The sequence below is a fragment of the Gekko japonicus genome, unplaced genomic scaffold (assembly GCF_001447785.1).
Source record: "Gekko japonicus isolate JY-2015 unplaced genomic scaffold, Gekko_japonicus_V1.1 scaffold3651, whole genome shotgun sequence".
In the NCBI taxonomy this organism is placed as follows: domain Eukaryota; kingdom Metazoa; phylum Chordata; class Lepidosauria; order Squamata; family Gekkonidae; genus Gekko; species Gekko japonicus.
In genome coordinates, this window is record NW_015160942.1 from 52,274 (window position 1) to 77,460 (window position 25,187).

A 25,187-nucleotide genomic window follows, 5' to 3' on the forward strand; every position below is an offset into this window, starting at 1 on the left:
TTGGGCCCCGTCTAGTTTCAGTCTGGTGTCGTGGTTAAGAGTGCGGACTCTAATCCGGGAGAACGGGGTTTGATTCTTCACTGTTCCTCCACATGCAGCTGCTGGTGTGACCTTGGGTCAGTCACAAGTTCTCTCAGAGCTGTTCTCTCAAGAGCAGAAGTTCTCGAGAGAGCTCTCTCAGCCCCACCTACCTCACAGGCAGTGTTCCCTCTACACTGAGTGAGTGTGAGCTAGCTCACAGTTTTTTAGCCTCCAGCTCACAGATTTTTGTCTTAGCTCAGGGAGGAGGGCTCCAGAGCACACTAATTCATGCAGCAGCCAAATCGCTCACTCGCAACTTCAATGCCAGTAGCTCACAAAGTAGAATCTTTGCTCACACGACTCCACAGCTTAGAGGGAGCATTGCTCACAGGGTGTCTGTTGTGGGGAGAGGAAGGGAAGGTGATCGTAAACTGCTTCGAGACTCCTTTGGCTAGTGAATAAAAACCAACTCTTCTTCTTCTTCTAAGACCAGAGGCCCAAACCAAGCCGGCTTTCTTCTTTCTAGATGAATATCACGAACAGCAATCCAAGCGAACAGGACTGGTAATCCCCTTGTAGCTACCGGAAGACACCTGATACCTCAGCAAGGTTCTGGTGGTCCCACATTGGCGCTTAAATCGCTAATTAACGTGGCAAATGACATCTACTCCTTCCTCAGGCATAAAGCGTGATTACCCTTCTGTGTGTTTGAGATGTCTCGGGGCCCTTAATGGCTGTTTGTGCCTGGCGACGGCAGGCCCAACGAGGCGCCTGGGAGTTGAAATTTCTGAAAGAGTTGTGATTTTTCTCCTTCTGAGCTGTTACCTGGGAAGGGGCAAACAGGTGTGGAAGGGCAACCTATCATGTTGCTAGACAGGCCCCTTGGGCAGTTGGCACACATTTGCCGTCTCAGGTCCCATGGCTTCTGATTTGCACCCTCGACGTCCCCTACTTAGGAAAGGACAGATGCTCCCCCAGGCAGATGGAGAGACGCTTCAGGTGCTACAGACAATGCTTCATCACAGAGAATGAAGAGGAGGCCGACATTGGCCATTACCTGCCCCAGTGTTCCCTCTAAGCTGAGTTAGCGTGAGCTAGCTCATAGTTTTTTTAGCCGCCAGCTCACACGTTTTTGTCTGTGACGCAACCACGTCGATCATGTTGGGGGTGTGGCCCCGATCGTCGGAGGGAAAACTCTATGGTTTTCCCTCCGATGATCGGGGCCACGCCCTCAATGTGTTCGACGTTGCGTGTCACTTCCGGTGATGTGCTGGCGGCGCGCGCATCAACGGAGACCTCCCCCGCCGCTAGGAAAAATCAACTTGGCAACCTTATGCCAGCCAAATCGCTCACTCACAACTTCAATGCCAGAAGCTCACAAAGTAGAATCTTTGCTCACAAGACTCCACAGCCTAGAGGGAGCATTGTCCTGCACTTGCATATACGGCCCTGACCTGGATGGGCCAGGGTGGCCCGATGTCATCAGATCTCGGAAGCGAAGCAGGGTCGGCCCTGGTCGGCGTTTGGAAGGGAGACCACCAAGGAAGCCCAGGGTTGCTACGCAGAGGCAGGCAATTCCAAACCACCTCTGAATAGCTCTCGCCTTGGCCTGGATATCTGAGGCTAGCCTTGATCTCGTCAGATCTCAGAAGCTAAGCAGGGTCGGCCCTGGTTAGTCCTTGGATGGGAGACCACCGAGGAAGTCCAGGGTTGCTGCGCAGAGGCCGGCGATGGCAAAACTACCGCTGGACGTCTCTTACCTTGGAAACCCCACCTGGGGTGGCCGTAAGTCGTCTGCGACTTGACGGCGCTTTCCACCACCCACCACAGAAGTATATAACTCACAATACTCAGCTTTGTAAACCTTTCGATCCCTGGGTGATAACATTTGTAACAACGCCTGTCTGCAGAAAGAAGGTTGGAAACGAACGGTGAGACCTCATGAGTCCGGGCTGTGGTTGTCCAGGTTCTGGATTCCACCGCTTCCCTGCTGCACCGCACTTTTGTCATCACAACCTTCTGTCTGAAGGAGGAGCTGGGCTGTCTGATCCACGAAGGCCTGCCACCAAACATGGAAGCGTTCCTCCCCCCTCCGTAATATGTAGGAAAGATAGGCTCTGATCTGGATCGCCCAGGCTAGCAAGATCTCGTCCGACCTCAGAAGCGAAGCAGGGTTGACTCTGCTTAGCATTCGGATGGGAGACCAGTGAGGAAGTCCAGGGTTGCTATGCAGAGGCAGGCCACGCCAAGCCACCTCTGAACGTCTCTTGCCTTGACTTAGGTAGTCCGACCTAGCCCGATCTCATCAGATCACGGAAGCTAAGCTAAGTGAGGAAGCCCAGGGTTACTTTGCAGAGGCAGGCAAAGGCCAACCACCTCTGAAGTCTCTTGCCTTGACTTAGGTAGTCCGGGCTAGCCCGGTCTCATCAGATCACGGAAGCTAAGCTAAGTGAGGGAGTCCAGGGTTGCTATGCAGAGGCAGGCCATGGCAAGCCACCTCTGAACGTCTCTTGCCTTGACTTAGGTAGTCCGGGCTAGCCCGGTCTCATCAGATCACGGAAGCTAAGCTAAGTGAGGGAGTCCAGGGTTGCTATGCAGAGGCAGGCCATGGCAAGCCACCTCTGAACGTCTCTTGCCTTGACTTAGGTAGTCCGGGCTAGCCCGGTCTCATCAGATCACGGAAGCTAAGCTAAGTGAGGGAGCCCAGGGTTGCTATGCAGAGGCAGGCCATGGCAAGCCACCTCTGAACGTCTCTTGCCTTGACTTAGGTAGTCCGGGCTAGCCCGGTCTCATCAGATCATGGAAGCTAAGCGAAGTGAGGGAGTCCAGGGTTGCTATGCAGAGGCAGGCCATGGCAAGCCACCTCTGAACGTCTCTTGCCTTGACTTAGGTAGTCCGGGCTAGCCCGGTCTCATCAGATCACGGAAGCTAAGCGAAGTGAGGGAGTCCAGGGTTGCTATGCAGAGGCAGGCCATGGCAAGCCACCTCTGAACGTCTCTTGCCTTGACTTAGGTAGTCCGGGCTAGCCCGGTCTCATCAGATCACGGAAGCTAAGCTAAGTGAGGGAGTCCAGGGTTGCTATGCAGAGGCAGGCCATGGCAAGCCACCTCTGAACGTCTCTTGCCTTGACTGGGGTTGACCCTGCTTGGCTTCTGAAGTCTGATGAGATCGGGCTAGCCTTGGCCCAGGCTAGCCCGATCTCGTCAGATCTCAGAAGCTAAGCATGTTTGGCCTTGGCTGGTATTTAGAAGGGCGACCTCCAAGGAATACCAGGGTTGTGACGCAGAGGCAGGCAATGGCAAACCACCTCTGAAACATCTCAAGCCTTAAAAACAAGTCTAGGTCACCACCTAGTGGCGCATAATGCTAAAGAGCTAGAACTTGTGGCTGTCAGACAATATTAGGATCTCCTGGCTGTATGACAGACAATGCCGCACACAATTAATTAACCCTGGGCCATTCAGGCCAGGGCTATGAATATGTCACTGTTAGGGATGTTTTCAGTGGGGTTCTGTTTGAGCCAAGGATGCCTGCCAGTGGAGCTCTCTTTCCTCATGAACAAAATTGCATTTTAATATTGGAGAGACACGCGAGGAAAAGGAGGCCGTCCACGAGAGAATCCGCGGAACCCATTGCCGGGTCTCTCTCTCGCAGGAATACGCTACATTCCACCTCGTTTTGGTGGGGAGACTTGCTCTGCCTAGCGTTTAACTTCAAAGTCAAGTTTATCTACCCGGGAGAGATAAGTGCGCAGCTAGACGGGATACGATTCTCCGTTCCAGACTCTTTTTAGCCATCCCTGTCAGAGACGGAGCTGAAACTGGCACATTGTCTCCGAGAAAGCGCTTTCCCAGCTCCGGATTTCAATCGAGGATTGAATCTCTTTGGGAATAGATTGAGGTCATCTCCTCTCAATGCAGAAACGGTCAGAATGCTAAAGGAGTGGAATAATTCAAAGGAGGCCCTTAATCACTTTTTTTTAAAGCCACTGCTTCGTTAGGAGGACCTGCGCCCAGTGTCAATTTCTTTGTCGGAAGGGACTGTGTGTCGGCTATTTTTGTGACTAAATCGTAGGCTTTTGTCAGGCAGAACAGCCCCACCGCCAATGGGAACCGGAGGCCGAACAATTAGTCCATTGTGGTGTAAAAACGCAGGCGTTGTGAGGCGTTGGCTTCCGTCTAAGTTAATGGGAATGATTTCATAGAACGCCGTGAGAGTTTTAAAACACCCCCGGTCTCTATAGGGGAGTTGCTTGTAATGTTTGCAGTATCCCTTTGCAAGAAAATAAAACACCATTTCTCCCAATCTGGTGTAGTGGTTAAGTGCGCGGACTCTAATCTGGGAGAACCGGGTTTGATCCCACACTCCTCCACTTGCAGCTGCTGGATGACCGTGGGCAAGCCATAGTTCTCTCAGAGCTGTTCTCTCAAGGACAGTTCTGGGAAGAGCTCTCTCAGCCCCGCCTACCTCACAGGGTGTCTGTTGTGGGGAGGGGAAGGGGAAGGAGTTTGTAAGCCGCTCTGAGACTCCGAGTGAAGGGCGGGGTATGAATCCGATCTCTTCTCTTCTTTTTCATCTCTATAAACAAGTTAAGCAGTGCAAGTTGAAAGCCCTAAGATTACTCGACGTTTTCCCTTTAAATGACGGTGGTCCTGATCAGTGTTCCCTCTAAGCTGAGTTAGTGTGAGCTAGCTCACAGTTTTTTAGCCTCCGGCTCACACATTTTTGTCTCAGCTCAGGAAGGAGGGCTCCAGAGCAAACTAACTTATGCAGCAGCCAAATCACTCGCTCACAACTTTAATGCTAGTAGCTCGTAAAGTAGAATTTTTGCTCACAAGACTCTACAGCTTAGAGGGAACATTGGCCCTGATCCATCTATAGTCACCTGCAACAACTGATGGACTCTGGAGATTTCCTGCTATTACAACTGGCCTCCAGAAAATAGCGTTTCATTCCCCTGGAGAAAACGGCTGCGGTGGAGGGTGGGCTCTGTGACATTATTACCCTGCCGAAGTCCCTCCCCCAACCCCGCCCTCCCCAGGCTCCACCCCCCAAATCTCCACGTGTTTCCCAACCCAAAGCTGGTGACACTAGGGGGAATCCGTGTCGCTCCTTATCTAAGAAGAGGTGTCCTGCCAGCTCAGAAGAGCTTCGACGAACCATGAAGAAATGAATTTTCGTCCTGGGAGGTTGACAAGCAGCCAGCTTTCCTTTGGCTTTTAAAAAGTTTTTCCCTCCTGTTCTCTGGGCAGAGGAAGTCCATCGACAGCTTTACAGGCTGACCTCTTAAGAAACGCTAATGGGTCTGAGACAATGGGATGGCCAAGCCTCCCCATTCCCCGCCCCCCCCTTCAAGCAGGGAGCAGAAAGTTGGGGGCAGTGTTTCCTCTAAGCTGAGTCAGTGTGGGCTAGCTCACAGTGTTTTAGCCTCCGGCTCACACGTTTTTGTCTCCGCTCAGGAAGGAGGGCTCCCGAGCAAACTAATTTATGCAGCGGCCAAATCGCTCGCTCACAACATTAATGAGAGCCAGTTTGGTGTCATGGTTAAGAGCACGGACTCTAATCTGGGAGAACCGGGTTCGATTCCCCCACTCCTCCACTTGCAGCTGCCGGATGACCTTGGGCAAGCCATAGTTCTGTCAGAGCTGTTCTTGAAAAAGAGCAGTTTCTGTCAGAGCTCTCTCAGCCCCACCTACCTCACAGGGTGCCTGTTGTGGGGAGGGGAAGGGAAAGGAGTTTGTCAGCCGCTCTGAGACTCCTTTGGGTAGTGAAGGGTGGGGTATAAATCCAATCTCTTCTTCTTCTTCTAATCTGGGAGAACCGGGTTTGATTCCCCACTCCTCCACTTGCACTTGGCTGGATGACCTTGGGCAAGCCATAGTTCTGTCAGAGCTGTTCTTGAAAAAGGGCAGTTTCTGTCAAGAGTTCTCTCAGCCTCACCCACCTCACAGGGTGTCTGTTGTGGGGAGGGGAAGGGAAAGGAGTTTGTAAGCCACTCTGAGACACCTTTGGGTAGTGAAGGGCGGGGTATAAATCCAGCCTCCTCCTCCTCCTTCTTATGCCAATAGCTCACAGAGTAGAATTTTTGCTCACAAGACTCCACAGCTTAGAGGGAGCATTGGTTGGGGGGTGTCAAATTCTAGAGAGGCTGAGGGGGGAACTTCCTGGACACAGCAGGAAAAGATGCCTTATCTGGCCTGACCCAGGCAAGGTGGGAGGGGGAGAGGTGATAAATTCTCCTTGCAACAGGAAATAAATCTTTCCCTGGGATGCTTCACTGAGGAGAACTCTGAGCTGTGGCTTGCAAGCAGGCGGCCACTGACCAGGTGGTTGGCCTGGACATCTGAAGGGAGCCAGAAGGTAAAGGAAACTCTGTAGAGAACTATAACAGCCAAGCTAAAGAGCCTGTCCTAGATTTTACCATCAGCTAGGGCATATATTAAAATGCCATGAAATTAAAAGACGCCTGCTCCTTGGGAGGAAAGCGATGGCGAACCTAAACAGCATGATAAAAAGTAGAGAACTCACCCTGCCAACAAAAGTCCGCATGGTGAAAGCAATGGTATTCCCAGTAGTCATGTATGGCTGCGAGAGTTGGACTATAAGGAAGGCCGAGCGCCGAAGAATAGATTCTTTTGAACTATGGTGCTGGAGAAGACTCTTGAGAATCCCTTGGACTGCAAGAAGATCCAATCAGTCAATCCTAAAAGAAATCAACCCTGACTGTTCCCTGGAAGGCCAGATAATGAAACTGAGGCTCAAATACTTTGGCCACCCAATGAGAAGGGAGCACTCACTGGAGAAGACCCTGATGCTGGGAAAGATTGAAGGTCAAAGAAGACGGGGACGGCAAAGGATGAGATGGTTAGACAGTGTCATAGATACAACGAACATGAAATTGAGCCAACTTCAGAGGACGGCGGAAGACTGGAAGGCCTGGCGGGATCTGGTCCATGGGGTCGCGAAGAGTCATACTCGACTGTGCGACTGAACAACAAAGGGCATATATAGAGAAGTGACAGCGGATGTGCGTTTTCACCAAACTGGAGAGCCAGTTTGTTGTAATCATAGTTAAGAGTGTGGACTCTTAACTGGGTTTGATTCCCCACTCCTCCACATGCAGCTGCTGGTATGACCGTGGGTCAGTCTCAAGTTCTGTCAGAGCTGTTTTTGAAAGAGCAGTTCTCTCAGAGCTCTCTCAGCCCCACCTACCTCCCAGGGTGTCTGTTGTGGGGAGGGGAAGGGAAAGAAGACTGTAAACTGCTCTGAGACTCCAAGCGAAGGGCGAGGTATAAATCCAGTCTCCTCCTCCTCCTCCTCCTCCTCCTCCTCCTCTTCTTCTTTGATGAGAAGTGAAATCTTACAATTGAGGTCTCGTCAACGGGACAGTATATTGTTATACATTGCAATAAATGTTTAAATAAGCATATAATAAAAACTATCCGTTTTTCATTACGGCGGTGGAAAGCACTGTCAAGTCACAGTGGATTTGTGGCAGCCTTGCAGGGTTTTCAAGGCAAGAGACAAACAGAGGTGGTTTGCCGTGGCCTGCCTCTGCGTACCAACCCCAGCCTTCCTTCATGGTCTCCCATCCAAATACTAACCAGGGCCAACCCTGCTTAGCTTCCAAGATCTGGCCAGTCTGGGCTAGCTTGGGCCATCCAAGTCAGGACAAGAGACAGACCAGAGGTGGTATAGTGACCTCTGTATAGTGACCCTGGAATTCCTCAGTAGTCTCCCATTCAAGGACTAACCAGGCCTAACCCTGCTTAGCTCTGAGATCTGATAGGATCCAGCTAGACTGGGCTTGAGTGGTGGTGTAAAGCACCATCGACGATGGCAACCCTGTAGGGCTTTCAAGGCAAGAGACAAACAAAGGTGGTTTGCCCTTGCCTGCCTCTGTGCAGCAACCCTGGACTTCCTCGGTGGTCTCCCATCCAAGGACTAACCAGGGCCGACCCTGCTTAACTTCTGAGATCTGACGAGATCAAGGCTAGCCTGGGATATCCAGCCAGTTTGGTGTAGTGGTGAAGTGGACGGACTCTAATCTGGGAGAACCGGGTTTGATTCCCCACTCCTCCACTTGCACCTGGCTGGATGACCTTGGGCAAGGCCTAGTTCTGATAAGGGCTGTCCTTGAAAAAGAGCAGTTTGTATCAGAGTTCTCTCAGCCTCACCCACCTCACAGGGTGTCTGTTGTGGGGAGGGGAAGGCGTTTGTAAGCCGCTCTGAGACACCTTTGGGTAGTGAAGGGTGGGGTATAAATCCAATCTCTTCTTCTTCTTCTTAAAACTTTGGAGGTAGTTTTATGCCATATTATTTCCCTGAATCTGTGTATGAAATCAATAGGAATTGCTTTTCTAAGAAATCTGAAGTATGATTTGGATTTTCTGTACTTCTCCATTATGTCAACATCAGCCGCCCTGAGCCTATGGGGAGGGCGGGATAAAAATCTAAATAATAAATAAATAAATAAATAAATAAACATAAGAACATACGAGACGCCAATGTTGGATCAGGCCAATGGGCCATCCAGTCCAACACTCTGTATCACACAGTGGCCAGAAATACCAGGTGCCATCAGGAGGTCCAGCAGTGGGGCCAGGACACTAGAAGCCCTCCCACTGTTGACCCCCCCTCCAAGAGGGGGACAAAAGAAAGAGGCAAACTTCATAAGAACATAAGAACACAAGAGAAGCCAATGCTCGATCAGGCCAATGGCCCATCCAGTCCAACACTCTGTCACACAGTGGCCAAAAATACCAGGTGCCATCAGGAAGTCCAGCAGTGGGGCCAAGAGAACACTAGAAGCTCTCCCACTGTTGCCCCCCCCAAGCACCAAGAATGCAGAGCATCACTTGCCCCGGACCGAGAGTTTCTCTGTTTAAAAAGGTAAAGGTAAAGGTTGAAAGCCAGACGACTCCGACTCTAGGGTTGCGGTGCTCATCTCCGTTTCAAAGCCGAAGAGCCAGTGCTGTCCGAAGACGTTTCCGTGGTCATGTGGCCGGCATGACTAAACACCAAGGCGCATGGAATGCTGTTACCTTCCCACCGAAGTGGTACCTATTTATCTACTTGCAATTTCTTGCTTTCGAACTGCTAGGTTGGCAGGAGCTGGAACTAGAGACGGGAGCTCACTCCATCATGCGGCACTCAGGTCTCGAACTGCTGAACTACCAACCTTCCACAGCCTGCAGTTCAGCGTCTTGAAAACAACCCAGAGGAGGGGTAGTTTCAACAATACACTGGGAAAGAGGAAGGAGAGACAGAATCAAACCAACCCTGCGGGGGCAGCTGCTACTGAAATGTTATTTTAATCCACATTGCCAATCTGATCTTCAGTGGCCAATCAGAAGCCCAAGAGCCCAATCTGGCCCCATGCACTTTCGAAAAACACTTGGCAGGTGCCAGGGAAGGTGTCGGAGGATACCGTGGCACCCACGGGCACCACAGCTGGGGACCCACGGTCTCTCCACCGGACTAATAGTGAGGGGATAGGCTCTAACTAGGGGTGGCCAAACTGTGGCTCAGGAACCCCATGCGGCTCTTTCACACATATTGTGTGGCTCCCGGCAGGGCGGCTGGGGAAGCAAAGGGGAAGCATGCCTACCTGATCGTTCTTCCCTTCTCCAGCCATTTTTCGCCTCCCTGGGTAGGCTTGAGGTGTGCAGGAGCAGAGGAAGAAAGAAATCTTTAACTTTAAATGGATTCTCAAAGCCCTCCCCCCACCATCTAGCTTGGAGAAAGCATTTGTCTCTTTAAATCCCTTCTCCAAGCCAAGCCAGCCAGCATGGGGGGCTTGCAGGATGCATTAAAAGTTAAAGTTGCTTTCTTTCCACCTCTCCCTCCCTCCCTCCCCCCTCCCCCCATCTCTTTGCTTTCTTTCCACCTTTCTTTCTCCCCCACCTCCCTACCGCAAGGTAAATGTGGTCGACAAGCCCCACGCACACCACCAGGCTGGCTTGGCTCGGAGAAGGCGTTTGTCTCTTTAATTTAATATGCACATTTGCATATTTTCCCAATAAAAACACGTGTGTTCGTGTCTTGCGGCTCTCAAACATCTGATGTTTATTCTGTGTGGTTCTTAATGTTAAGCAAGTTGGGCCACCGGGCTCCGCATCATCCCCTTGCCTTTCTGTTTCCACAGTGTGTCCCAGCGGGAGATACGGGAAGGACTGCGCTGAAGTCTGTTTGTGCACCAATAACGGGACGTGTAACCCCGTCGACGGATCGTGCCAGTGCTTCCCGGGCTGGATAGGAAAAGACTGTTCGCAGAGTGAGGAGCGATCCCGTGCTTTTTCAAGTGCCCTTTGCCTTTAAGCGATACCTTTGTCAGATGTGCAGAACCCAAAGCACACACTGTCTTTGTGACATAACCCCCTTGCTCGATGTCTGTATTTTTTTTTTAAGTCAGCTTTTAGATTCAAAGGCTTTCCCCCCAGTTGGTAAACTCTCCTCCTCTTAACTCATTAACTGTCTAATTGTGTTGGGGTATCTTAAAAGGTTGGTTCTACCCAGGGCTTTTTTTGTAGAAAAAGCCCAGCAGGAACTCATTAGCATATTAGGCCACAACTTTGACAGCACAGCACATTAGCATATTAGCCCACACACCCATGTTACCAGAAGTGTGGTCATCCAGCCACACCCACCTTTTGCTTCTTTATTCTGTTTACCTGTTTGTGGTCAAAACCCAGGGCCTTTTTTGGTAGCAGGAACTCCTTTGCATGTTAGGCCACACACCCCTAATGTAGCCAATCCTAATGAGTTTCTGCTGTTGGGTGTGGCCTATTATGCTAATGAGTTCCTGCTGGGTGTGGCCAAATCAGGAGCCAGCCGGAACTCCGTTCCTGTGCGTTCCTGCCCCAAAATAGCCCTGGTTCTACCCCTGATATATCTTGTCAGGGTTGCAACTGGCTCCACCAGTACTCGTGAAATCTCTCACTCTTCTGCAGCAGGTTTTAAGGGACACAAATCCTTCTGTGGACAGCCCAGAACAATTTATAGAAGTACCGTTGTTCTAGTCCAGTGAAAGCCATTTCCCGTTGTCTTTACATACAAAGCTGTGCATTCGGTAACAATGTAAAAAACAAAACAAAAACAACCCAACAGAGTGAGTTTGTTCGTGTATAGTATGTGGTCGCGATCCCATTTCCTTATTTTGTGTTCGGCCAGATAAGTTTATAACTCTAAAGCAGCAGTTCCCTTTTTAGTGGTAAACGGGAGATCGGTTCATTCTTCATGGCACGTTCTCTAAGAAATCATTAAGCAATCAGCCGCTCAGCGCTGCAAGGTCCGTATGGCTGGGAAATTAGAGCAATGATATATTCCTTTTGCACTTAATTTACTTGTAAAAGTCTGGGCAAGGGTTGTTTTTTTTTTTGGAAAGATATCAGCAACTTCTCTGCAATTGCCTAGGTGGAAGATTGACGTCTGCGGATCCAAAAACTGGCATTTCCCAAACGAATGCCTTAATTGGAGGCGGACCGTCTCCGGGAAGGCCTAGCCAGACGCTCACGAATGTTACTTCATATTCACGGCGCAGCCCAGGGTATTAGACAGCATTTGCGGTAAAATATATTAAAACCTCCCATGATAAAGGAGGGATCGGATAAAAACCGACAGCTGCAATTTTGCTTTTATTTTGCCCCTTCCGCCGGCAGAATATTGCTGTCACTCAGAAAAGAATTAGTAAGGCTGTCAATTTTGTGGCGGGTTCGTTACATTGGGACAAGTAATTGGGAGAGCGCCGTTCATTTCTGTTTGTCTTTGGTGACGGGGAATGCTTTGTTTTGCTTTAAAACTGGTTTGCACATGCGCAGGAGCCCAGCAGTGGTTCTGGTGGGGAGTTTTCTAAAATTTGCAGAGAAGAGCAGTGTTCCCTCTAAGCCGAGTTAGTGTGAGCTAGCTCACAGTTTTTTAGTCTCTGGCTCACACTTTTTTGTCTTAGCTCAGGAAGGATGGCTCCAGAGCAAACTAATTTATGCAGCAGCCAAATCGCTCGCTCACCACTTTAATGCCAGGAGCTCACAAAATAGAATTGTTGCTCACAAGACTCCACAGCTTAGAGGGAACATTGGAGAAGAGTCTGTAATGCCCCAATCCACTGACCCCTTTGAGACAGAGGGAGCCCTGTATGTATACAGAGTTCTGCTTACAGTGGGATCCTAAACAGTTACACCTTTCTAAACCTATTGACTTCCATGGATTCAGGATGGGTGTGGTTCTGTTTGGATCGCACCGCTAATTCACTCCTGTGGAATGTGCATGAATCATAGAATCATAGAATGTTAGAGTTGGAAGGGACCTTGCAGGTCATCTAGTCCAACCCCCTGCACCTCTGCAGGAGCGTAGCCGAAAGATAGCCCTACAACCTACCCAAAAGATGGTCGTCCAGCCTCTGCTTGGAAACGTCCAGCGGAGCATCCACCACCTCCTGAGGCAGACTGTTCCACTGCTCAGCCACTCTTACAGTTAGGAAGTTTTTCCTGATATTTAGCCGGTAACGACTCCCTTGTAATTTCCACCCATTAAGATCTAGTCTTGCAATCCGGAGCAAGAGAGAATAAATCTGCTCCATCTTCTACATGATAGCCCTTCAATTACTTGAAGACTGCAATCATGTCCCCGCGAAGCCTTCTCTTTCCCAGGCTAAACAGACCCAAGTCTTTCAGCCTTTCCTCATAAGACTTGGATTCCAACCCTCTCACCATCCTGGCTGCCCTCTTCTGGACACGCTTGAGCTTGTCAACATCCTTCCTAAAATGGGGTGCCCAAAACTGGACACAGTACTCCAGGTGAGGCCTGACCATAGCAGAATAGAGCGGAACGACCACCTCCCGTGATCTGGACACATTGCTTCTATTCATGCCTCCTTAGACTGCATTCGCTTTCTTCGCAGTCACATTACACTGCAGGCTCATGTTTAGCTTATGATCAACCAGAACACCCAGATCCCATGCAGTTAAGACCTCTGTGATCGGGGATGTACATTTGCATAGAGGTCCCGCAGTCTTCATGGACTCCTTCATGCAGCACAATGACGCGATGGACTTTGCTATGTGTTTAAAATATGGCGTTATTGTTTTGACTCATTCATTCATTCTCTCTCTCCAGCTTGCCCAGTTGGCTTCTGGGGTGCTGATTGTTTTCACACCTGCAGCTGCCACAACAGCGCGACCTGTAGCCCCTATGACGGCGAATGCAGGTGCACCCCTGGCTGGACGGGACCTTATTGTACACAAAGTAAGAGGATTTACTTTCGGGGGAAACGCCTGAGCCGGTAACCTGCAAAGGCAAATGCTGCCCCCTCGTGCCCAGCCCTAGAAATGCAGCCTTATTGTGGACTCTTCCTAATTTTAATCTCTGGTGTAAAGGAGCTGTTCTTGGCAAAGGAGAGGAGGGAAACTGTAAAACTTGCTTTTATGCTTCTATCAGTTGTATAGAGGCATTCTATTCCCCGGGGGGCTTGTTTTCTTGTGTCAGAGTCCCGGCAAAGATTAGGGGCTGTAAAAGAAAGCCAAGTAAAAAGACCATATTGAATATTTTTTAATCGTTTATTAAAATGCAACAATATGTAATCAGAACCAGTATACAAAATCAAACAGCAGATCATTTAAATTGGGGAACCTCAGGGCTTTTTTTGTAGAAAAAGCCCAGCAGGAACTCATTAGCATAATTGGCCACACCCAACAACAAGAACTCATTAGCATATTAGGCCACACCCCCTGGCAGCACAGGTTATTAGCATATGAGGCCACACGCCTGTGTTACCAGAAGTGTGCTCACCGAGCCACACCTACCTTTTGCTTCTTATTCTGTTTACCTTGTTTGTTGTCAAAACCCAGGGCCTTTTTTTGTAGCAGGAACTCCTTTGCATGTTAGGCCACACACCCCTAATGCACCCAATCCTAATGATTGGCTTGGGTGTCGCCTACCATTCTAACCAGTTCCTGCTAGGCGTGGCCAACTCAGGACTCAGGAGCCAGCCGGAACTCCGTTCCTGCGAGTTCCTGCCCAAAAATAGCCCTGGTAACCCTAGTCCGAGGGGGTGAAGAGCCTCATTACAAGCAAATGAGTAAAAAAAATCAGGCACTTGAGCTGTGCTCCAGACAAAGCAGCTTTACTTATATAGTTATATCGGGGTGGCCAAACTGCGGCTCCGGGGCCACCTGCGGCTCTTTCACACATACTGTGGCTCCCGGCAGGGCGGCTGGGGGAGCAAAGGAGGAACAGTTCCAAAACCTTTACATGCGAGCAGGGGTCATTTCGTGGAAAAAGAGGCGCAGGAGCTCATTAGCATAACTAATTAGCATAACTTATTTGCATACACCACACCCCCGGACATCACCGGAAGTGTGTTGGAAGGCAAAACCCGCTGCTCAGGCTCACTGGACTCTCTTGGATTGCTAGCTATTGGGGGGGGACGACACGCAGATCTGCCCTCACAGAGGGGGGAGAGCTTGTACCTGAAGGCAGGCCGGGAGAGGGGCTCTGCAACTTACCTGGCTGCTTCTTGCTCCTCGTGGCCCAACTGAGGGCTGCTGGGAGCAGGGGGTGGGGCTTATTGCATGTGACCGCCCCCTAGGCTCCTTACTGCCGGAGCTCCGCTCCTGTGCGCTCCCGCAGGAAATGACCCCTACATGCGAGTAAGATCCAGTGCCTCTCTCTCTCTCTTTTTTTACAATTTGAGTTTCCTTCTGGCTCCCTTTCAGCGTCACCCATCACCAGTCCTCTAAATCTTTAACGGCCCCCACCCCTCGGGGCCTGGCAGAGCACACTGCCGCAAATCCTCCAGAACACTCCCCCACCCCACCCCGCCTCATATCTGTAATGGGTCTGTCTTGCCTGAGCTAAATGGGATTGGGCTGTAAATCAGGCAGGCCGCTCTGAAAACATTTCCTTGACTGTTCTTTCCCCCAAAATGCTGCCTCCAAGTTTATCTCTCTTCTCTTTTTCTTTTTTCTGCCTTCGGATCGCGTCTCCCCGCAGGATGCCCCCCTGCCTTCTACGGTGCCAGCTGCGCCAACGTCTGCCAGTGCCAGAACGGAGCAGATTGTGACCATGTTTCTGGGCAGTGCACCTGCCGGACTGGGTTTACTGGGAAGCACTGTGAGCAAAGTAAGAAAGGGGGGGGGCCTCCACAGGGGTCATTTTGTAGAAAAAGAGGTGCAGGAGCTCATTAGCATAACTCATTAGCATAACTCGTTGGTATACGTTATTGCATATGCCACACCCCCTGACATCACCAGAAGTGTGTCAGAAGGCAACACCCACCGCTCAGGCTCCACTGGACTGTTTTGGACTGCTAGCTAGTGGGGGGGGGAACGTGCAGATCTGTCCTCGCAGAGGAGGGAGAGCTTCTACCTGAATAAAACTTGGACTTAAAGGTGCCACTGGACTGTTTTGGACCGGGGGGGGGCTCTGTGACTTACCTGGCTGCTTCTTGCTCTGACTGAGGGCTGCTGGGAGCAGGGGGTGGGGCTTGTTGCATGTTCCCGCCCCCTGGGCTCTTTACTGCTGGAGCTCCGCTCCTGTGCGCTCCTGCAGGAAATGACCCCTGGGGCTCCTGCCATTGTTCCTGGGGTCAGTTTACCCTTTGCAGTGTGTGTGTGGGGGGGGGCTGATGATATTTTTAGAGTCCCTGGAATTATTTATTTATTTATTCATCCATTCATTTTATTTGTATCCCGCTCAAGGCGGCTTACATAAAACATATTAAACATTAAAACACAAGATTAGGTCAAACCACAGCGATAACACTTTTAAAACACAGCGTGAAGTGCTAGTGTTGTTTGCGAGCGGCAGCCGACATTAGCAGCGTCTGGCCATAACATGTTAAGGGTGATGGTAAATTATGCCTTCCGTCGGTCTTCAGAGTTTTTCCCCACGACTGAGTGCCCCGATCCGAAAGGCACAAATGTTCTTTCGGCTTAGCTAGATGCTCAGCCCTTCCCTCGGCTGTCCTTGAGGGGAGATACGGGAAGATACCTTTCGACCAGAGACTTTGTCAATGTGGTTTGGGAGAAGTTGAAAGTATTTGAACATACGTTTCTCAGGTGCCCACGGTACAAGTTGAGTTGAGCCAAATGTATCTTACCTCTGGTAAAGGAAACGCCTGGCCTGATGGATTCTATGCCAATTACTTACTATCAGATGATAATCAGACCATTACTAAACATGTAGCTAAACTCTGTGCAGCCTGTTACTGTATCCGCAGAGAAAAGAATATTTAATCTTCTAAATTTATTTTAGACTATGTTTTTTTATATTTTAAGAAATTGTTTATATCGATGATGTATAATGTTACATGAGAACATAAGATAACATAAGAGAGAAGCCAGTGTAGGATCAGGCCAATGGCCCGTCCAGTCCAACACACTGTGTCACAGTGGCCAGAAATACCAGGGGCCATCAGAAGGTCCAGCAGTGGGGCCAGGACACTAGAAGCCCTCCCACTGTTGCCCCCCCCCTTGCAGGCACCAAGAATACAGAGCATTACTTGCCCCAGACTGAGAGTTCCTATCTATCCCATGTGGTTAAGAGCCACTGATGGACGTCTGCTCCCTATAAGAACATAAGAGAAGCCAATGCTGGATCAGGCCAATGGCCCACCCAGTCCAACACTCTATCACACAGTGGCCAAAAATACCAGGGGCCATTGGGAGATCCACCAGTGGGGTCAGGACACTAGAAGTCCTCCCACTCTTGCCCCCCCCCAAGCACCAAGAATAAAGAGCATCACTTGCCCCAGACTGAGAGTTCCTATCTATCCCTTGTGGCTAATAGCCACTGATAGACCTCTGCTCTTAAGAACGTAAAAGAGAAGCCAATGTTGGATCAGGCCAGTGGCCCATCCAGTCCGACACTCTGTGTCACACAGTGGCCAAAAATACCAGGTGCCATCAGGAGGTCCAGCAGTGGGGCCAGGACACTAGAAGCCCTCCCACTGTTGCCCCCCTCCAAGCACCAAGAATACAGAGCATCCCTTGCCCTAGACTGAGAATTACTGATTTGCTGGCTTGGTGCTGTAAGAAATAAACTACCTATCTAATGTGCTTGCTGATCAGGCAGAAATAGATAGCAGGGTGGGATCCAGTAATCTTCCAAATAGCCTTCCTCTGGCCCAAGGAGTCTTCCTGCAACTTAATTTCAGAGGGGAGCCATGTCGGTCTGCAGTAGCACAACTGGATTTGAGTCCAGCAACACTTTACAGGGAGATTTTCCGGGTGTGAACTTTCGAGAGTCAAAGCGAGCCCTGAGTCCCCAGCAAACGGAGCTTTGACTCTTAAAAGTTCGTATCCCGAACTTTTGGTTGGTCTCTAAAGCTCGAATTGAGCTGTTCTTCCAACAGAAGGGACCCTTCCGCCAGTGGAAGAGCTGCTCGATTTGGAGGAGGTCTCCTTAGATTGGAGGAAAGCATCAGACGTGTGCCAAAAGGGAAGGTGCAGGAGAACTATTTCAATAAACAAACACATTTAGCTCAGTGGAGGGGTAAGACAGGGGTAGGATCCACCCCAGGGAATCCTCTACGTAGTACTTGCTGGTTTTCTTTTTTTAATGTTTTATTTATTGAATTTTCCACATTTTATATACAGAAAACGAAAAAAAACATAAACAGCTCAAGACCGTACTTTCTTTTTGCAGATATCCTCAAATCATTTAAAATAAAGATCCCGTGCACTCTACCCTTTGCCTTAATCAGTTAAATTAAACCAAACTTTGTTTCTTTCAACCAGTTATAGAAATTTAGCCAATACTTTTCAAATTTCTCCTCACTCTTTTCTTCAATGATACAAGTTAGTTTTTCCAATTCTGCTATTTCGAATACTTTACAAATAATCTCCTCTTTGGAAGGAATATTCTCCTCCTTCCATTTCTTGGCTAGTACAATTCTCGCCGCTGTCAAGATTTGCATTATTAAATATATTTCTTTTTTCACAAAAATATCAGGTATCACATTTAACAAAAAGCATTCTGGGGTCATAGGAATATCTTTACCTATTATATTATCCAACATTTCTTTCACTAGCCGCCAATATTTTTTAACTTTCAAGAATGTGGTAAAACATGCCAATACTATGTTTGCATTTCTAACAATACTTTCCTAATTTCTTATTACATTTGTTCAATCTGGCGGGAGAAATATGCCACTATAAAACATCTTTACTACATTTTCTTTCAACGCACTCGATCTAACCATCTTTATATTTCTCATCCAAATTTTACCCCATTGTTCAAAACTTATAGGGTAACCTATATCTCTCATCCAGGCTAACATCGATGGTTTCACCTGTTCGTCCTCCATTTTCCATTCTAACCAAAAATTATAGGCCTTTTTAATGAACTTTTCTTTTGTACCTAACCAGATCTTATCGAGCTCTGTTTTCGACTCATATATACCCGCTTGTTTATCTCTTGACCATCTTGACATCAGTTGATTTTTTCCCCATGTTAGGTTCGTCCCTTGTTTCTACGACCTTTAAGCAACATACGGTTCAGGCAGCACTCTATAAAATTTGGGAGGAAATAAAAGTGAAACAATATACAAAAATTCCTCGATGGCTCTCGCCTATAGAGGCCTTTGCAGTTCCATCACTTTATATCAAGTACCCAAATTGGAGATATGAAGATATTTTAGATTCTAAGGGTGTAATACTTTCGGATAGACTCCTAAAAGAAGTACTTGCTGGTTTTCGTTGGGTGTAGGGACTCTTGGGTTGGATCCAGTCTAAATTTTCCAACTGCAGGATGGAACTTTCCTGCCTCCCCATTCCAACTGCGTCCCCCTGATCTCCATGAAAAAACTGTTCCTGCGGCATAGGAGACCCCTGAGGAATGACCGGGGGGTCTGCAATAGGAAGGGGAAATCAGCGGCAGTTGCTGGTTCAGTCTGGATCCAGCCCTTTGTCACCAAATGGAAGGTTGGATACCAAAACAGTTTAGAAAACTAATATAGGGCCAAAAGTTAAAAACATAGGTATAGACGAAAGTACACATGTTTACTTCAAAAACTGAATAAAAACGTTGTAGGGGCCCAAATAAAGCCCTCAGCTGGTTTTCTAAACTCCTTTTGGAGGTTTTTGCTGAATCGGTTTAGTTTTTCTTCCCCTTTTTTTCTGGATACCGGAACACCCAGCCTTTCCCCTCAGGCTTTCTGGGCGTAGCTATTGGCGTCATCCTTAGGTCTGTTTAGTGAAAATATTTCTATCCCGACTTGCCTCCTTGGACTCAAGGCTGCAGAGCTGCAAACCAAGTTGCAAAGACGTCGATCATAACCCATTTCGAATTAAAATAGATTAAAAGGCACAGTTCACAAATTTGTTGAGCGGGTGAGTGTTGGGGCCTCATTCTTTGCACTACTTTCGTATGGGATTTGTATGATAACAAAATGACAGAACATAATGTTTATCATTTACTACATTGATCTCCAAATTGGTATCTATCACAACATTGGCATTTTGGGAGGGCGGCTGATCTCCAATTGACTTTGGGAAGGTCTCTTTCCAAAGGAACAACCAGACTAATGCTGGCCGACGTTTCTTATAAAAGAAATGGGGCGTTTGGCTGGCGCATTCCATAAAACCTTTTTTTCCCCCCCTCGCAAACTCGCCGGAGTCACCAGACCGGTTTACAGCCTTCCCCTCCATTTGTTATTGAATGTTGCTCAAAGATACATACGACGCAGCCGATAGATTTATTGTTCTAGGCCATCATAGTAATTGTATGAATAAATTTTGTCACGGGATAGTCAATCATGGGGTCCGCGATTGAAATGCAGAAACCGAATGTTGTAATCCAAGAAGGGGGTGGGAGGGAGAGAAACCCCACAGAAAATGCCAGAAGCTCAGTTTGAAATGTAGTACGGATAATGTTTTGGTGGTGGCGGTGGTGGTGGAAAGTACCGTCAAGTCCTGGTGACCTCACAGGGTTTCCAAGAGAAGAGATGAACAGAGGTGGTTTGCCCTTGCCTGCTTCTGTGTACCCACCCTGGGATCGCTTGGTCGTCTCCCAACCAGTACATATGAAAAAAATATGTACAGACGTGTGCTAGATGCCCACAGAACAATACAACAACGAATGAGACTAAATTAAAGCCATAACATTATTTAGTGTCTGGTAATAAAGGAGTTGTGGTGGCTCAAGTGGTTAAGACACTGAACTGCAGGCTGTGGAAGGTCGGTAGTTCAGCAGTTCGAGACCCAGGTGCCGCAAGACGGAGTGAGCTCCCATTTCTAGTTCCAGCTCCTGCCAACCTAGCAGTTCGAAAGCAAGAAATTGCAAGTAGATAAATAGGTACCACTTCGGTGGGAAGGGAACAGCGTTCCATGCGCCTTGGTGTTTAGTCATGCCGACCACATGACCACGGAAACATCTTCGGACAGCGCTGGCTCTTCGGCTTTGAAACAGAGATGAGCACCGCAACCCTAGAGTCGGACTCGACTGGCTTTTGAGCAAGGGAACCTTTACCTTTTTAATAAAGGCCAACCTAGCAGATCGAAAGCAAGAAATTGCAAGTAGATAAATAGGTACCAGTTCGGTGGGAAGGGAACAGCGTTCCGTGCGCCTCGGTGTTTAGTCATGCCGGCCACATGACCACGGAAACGTCTTCGGACAGCGCTGGCTCTTCGGCTTTGAAACGGAGATGAGCACCACAACCCTAGAATCAGATTCGACTGGCTTTTGAGCAAGGGAACCTTTACCTTTAATAAAGGCAAACAACATATTCCTTCATAGAAAAAATACAAAGGTCAATAAAAACTCACACAGCCGTCTGCTCCGGTCTCTCCCAGTCTATATCCCTATGTCTTATATCCTTATTCAAATTCATCACAAAAGCAGCCTGCTCCAAACTCAGTCAAACTGTGTCTCCCTTTCAGTCAACACTTTTTCCGGATATCTAAGTGTTTCAGACCTCTGGTCTTTCCTCGGGAACAAATCCTGTATAGAAATCTTACATTCCGTCTTATATTCAAGTTGACACTTTCCTTAATTTACTTTTCTGTTAATCTGTTTGGTCAAGGTCTCCTCCCTTATGGCTAAGCGTGCTAATGCTGCTGCCAAAGTAAAATGGACCCACACTATGCCTCACTCACTCATTCTTTGGGCATCTAGCACACATCTGTATATATATATATTTTCATACCTACTGTTTTAGGCAGGGCTCTTTTTGTAGAAAAAGCCCAGCAGGAACTCATTAGCATAATAGGCCACACCCAACAGCAGAAACTTCATTAGCATATTAGGCCCCACCCTGACAGCACCACTCATTAGCACATTAGGCCACACCCCCATGTTACCAGAAGTGTGGTCATCCAGCCACACCCACCTTTTGCTTCTTATTCTGTTGACCTTGTTTGTTGTCCAAACCCAGGGCCTTTTTTTGTAGCAGGAACTCCTTTGCATGTTAGGCCACACACCCCTAAAGTAGCCACTCCTAATGAGTTCCTGATATTGGGTGTGGCCTATTATGCTAATGAGTTCCTGCTGGGCGTGGCCAACTCGGGAGCCAGCCGGAACGCCATTCCTGTGCATTCCCGCCCAAAAATAGCCCTGGTTTTAGGTCTCCCTTCCAAACGCTAACAAGTCCTGACTCTTCTTAGCTCCTGAGCTCCGACAAGATCAAGTTAGTCTGGGCTCGGATGGTGGTGGAAAATGCCATCACGTTGCAGCTGACATATGGCGACTCCGTCGGGTTTTCAAGGCAAGAGACGTTCAGAGGTGGTTTTGCCATTTCCTGCCTCTGCGTAGCAACCCTGGGCTTCCTTGGTGGTCTCCCATCCGAGTACTAACCAGGGCTGACCCCGCTCAGCTTCCGAGATCTGATGAGATCAGGGTAGCCTGGGCCGTCCAGAGTATTTCTGAAACATCTAAAATAGCAAGATAGGAACCCAGCCTTCCTTTGGGCTTTATTACCTTCGGGCAGGTTCCAAACAGGGCCGGCTCACTCACTCACTAGGCGAACTAGGCGATCGCCTAGAGCGGGCCGGCCCTTAGGGGCGCCAAGCTGCACCCGGCCCCGCACTCTGGGAGTTTCTTGATCATTTGTATTTTTCATTCTTCCTAAAATGCATTTATTTTTGAAAATTGGTGGGTGCATGGGGGGGGGGGGTGGCGCCAGAAGGGATCCTCGCCTAGGGTGCAAAATAAGCTGGGGCCGGCCCTGGTTCCAAATAACTGTGCAGTCAGTTCCCGTGTCCCAGGGGGGCACAAAAGAGCAGCCGAAATGGTCCAGGGGTTGGACCGCCTTCCCTATCAGGGAAAGTTTAAAGTCTGAGGAGCTTTTAAAGGTTAGCGTAAAAAGACAATTGACAAGGGGGCATTATGGGATTCTACAGAATCGTATTAGATGCGGAGGAAGTGGGCGGGAAGGCATTTCTCTCCACCTACCACAATAGCAGTTGCCTAATGAGATGGATCGGGGGACGGACAGACAGAAGGAAGTTCTTTGCCCAGTGTATAAATCAGTTTATGGGATTTGCTGCCCCAGACATGGGGTTCGCTATTGGTTTGGGGCTGATCCAGCTGAGCTGCTATTAGGGTTTAATCAGGGGTTCGGTTCAGTTCAGTTTATTTGGTATATCACCAGCCCAATTACAAACAATACAAAAAGGGTACCAATAATATATATAAAATATTCAAATATAAAACTGCGTTGAATCTGCAAATGTTAATTACAAAATTACTAAAACTCTAAATTTCTACAATACTCTATCAACTGTTATTCAACTGTTGAATAAGTATTATAGGGGTTATACAATTCTACTTCCTATCTCCTAATCAGGGGTCATTTCGTAGAAAACGAGGTGCAGGAGCTCATTAGCATAATTCATTAGCATAACTTATTTGCATATGCCACACACCCTGACATCACTGGAAGTGTGTCAGAAGGCCCCACTGGTGGACCTCCTGATGGCACTGGTATTTCTGGCCACTGTGTGACACAGAGTGTTGGACTGGATGGGCCTTTGGCCTGATCCAACATTGGCGTCTCTTATGTTCTTATGTAAGGCAACACCCACCGCTCAGGCTCCACTGGACTGTTTCGGATTGCTAGCTATTGGGGGTGGGGACGTGCAGATCTGTCCTCGCAGAGGAGGGAGAGCTTGGACCTGAATAAAACTTGGTGCCACTGGACGGTTTTGGGCCGGGAGGGGGCTCTGCAACTTACCTGGCTGCTTCTTGCTCCTCATGGCCCAACTGAGGGCTGCTGGGAGCAGGGGGTGGGGCTTGTTGCATGTGCCCGCCTCCTGGGCTCTTTACTGCCGGAGCTCCGCTCCTGTGCGCTCCTGCAGGAAATGACCCCTGGGTTTAATGATGAAGTTTCCTGAACCCCTTCCCCAAAGCCATTTAGGGCAGCAAAGGGGAGAGGGACACGGCTGAAGAGTCTGGGAACTTTTCAGTTTGGAGAACAGACAACTAAGGGGGGGGACATGATAGGGGTTTATCAAATTATGCATTGGGTGAAGAAGAGACTTGACCAAGAGAACTTTTTCTCCCTCCCGTAAAATAGTAGAACGGGAGGGCATCCGATGAAGCTGATGGGCAGTAGGTTCAGGATGGACAAAAGGAAATACAACTTTACCCAGAGAGTGGATCAAATGTGGAATTCGCTGCCAGAGGATATAGTTGTGGGCCCAATGTTCCCTCTAAGCTGTGGAGTCTTGTGAGCAAAATGCATTGGGTGAAGAAGAGACTTGACCAAGAGAACTTTTTCTCCCTCCCGTAAAATAGTAGAACGGGAGGGCATCCGATGAAGCTGATGGGCAGTACATTCAGGGTGGACAAAAGGAAATACTTCTTTACGCAGAGAGTGAATCAAATGTGGAATTCGCTGCCAGAGGATATAGTTGCGGCCACAGGGATAAACAGCTTTCAAAGGGGATTAGGCAGATTCATGGAGGATGAGTCTATCAACGGCTCCTAGCCCTGGTGGCTGAGGGGAACCTCCACATTCGGAGGCACTAATCCTCTGAATCCCAGAGCCAGGAGGCAATACCAGGGGAAGGCCTCGGCCTCTGTGCCGTGCTGTTGGCCCTCCAGAGGAACTGGTCAGCCCCTGTGGAAAGGCAGCATATAAATGTTTTAAATAAATAAGTAACAAATGAAATAAACATGGGGCTTGTATCACATGCTTAGCTATACAGGCATTGAATGTCATGTGAGAATTACTCTGCACACGTATAGAGGGAAATCAAGTGCACACTCTGTAGAGGCAGTACATGTGTTCACTGTAACGTAGCCGTGTAACGTAAGTGTTCACTGTAACGTACAGTCCATGTACAGCTAAAGGCGTGATATAAGCCCCATATTTATCTAGGTACAGGTTCCCGGTTCCATTTGTGAAGTAAACATGTGTTGGCTCTTTCTGACAAACGGGAGTACCCACATGTGCATGGGATGCATGTGCATTCACTGCGAAATGTGACCAGAGCTATCATGGAAGAGGCGCGGGGATCTTAGATAGGCCGGGAGCGTGGAGTTGGGGGTCCCTGTAAGCCCCTCTGCTGGGAGGCGATCTGAGGTCTCGAGCCGTTCCTCTGGCCTCCTCTTTGGCGAGAAAATACCCTGCAGAAATCCTCGGTTGCCAAAGCAGGCTTGTAAACAGCCTCGCCAAAGGGCAGAGAATCCTTCTCGAGCCATTTTCTGCCTTGAACTTACAGAGTGTCCCCCGGGAACGTTCGGCTATGGCTGCCAGCAGCTGTGCGAGTGCATGAACAACGCCACCTGCGACTACGTGACGGGCACCTGTTACTGCAGCCCGGGCTTCAAAGGCATTCGGTGTGATCAAGGTGAGAAAAGATCCCCTCTCCTTTCCTTTTTATACTGGGCCTCTTTGCACGGTCCACCTGCCAGGATACGCGTGAGTTATGGCCAGGAAAGGATTTGCGATTTGCGGGCAAAGGGGGGGGAAAGGGCGCAAAAAGATTCTCAGCTTTGCCCTGGGTCCGGCCTACTTAAGGGACCGCCTCTCCCCGCATGTTCCCCCAAGAGCACTGAGGTCGGGGAATTCTCATCGCCTGGAAATTCCAGGCCCCCGGGAAGCAAAGCTGGCCCAAACTAGGGCTGGGGCGTTTTCGGTGGCGGCTCCCACCTGGTGGAATGAGCTCCCGGAAGATACCCGGGCCCTGCGGGACCTAGTGCAGTTCCGCAGGGCCTGCAAGACGGAG

General features: G+C 49.0%; 1 protein-coding gene across 1 annotated transcript in view; it reads left to right on the forward strand.

Annotated features, from left to right (window-relative positions):
• Positions 1-25,187, forward strand: part of LOC107122140 (multiple epidermal growth factor-like domains protein 11) — a gene marked incomplete at its 5' end in the record, with an annotated part of 115,159 nt that overhangs the window by 51,727 nt on the left and 38,245 nt on the right. Inside the window, 4 exons of the mRNA XM_015425174.1 lie at positions 10,169-10,297; positions 13,135-13,263; positions 15,010-15,138; positions 24,681-24,809. Of these exons, the coding sequence (XP_015280660.1) occupies positions 10,169-10,297; positions 13,135-13,263; positions 15,010-15,138; positions 24,681-24,809 (516 nt within the window). The remainder of the gene's footprint in view (positions 1-10,168; positions 10,298-13,134; positions 13,264-15,009; positions 15,139-24,680; positions 24,810-25,187) is intronic.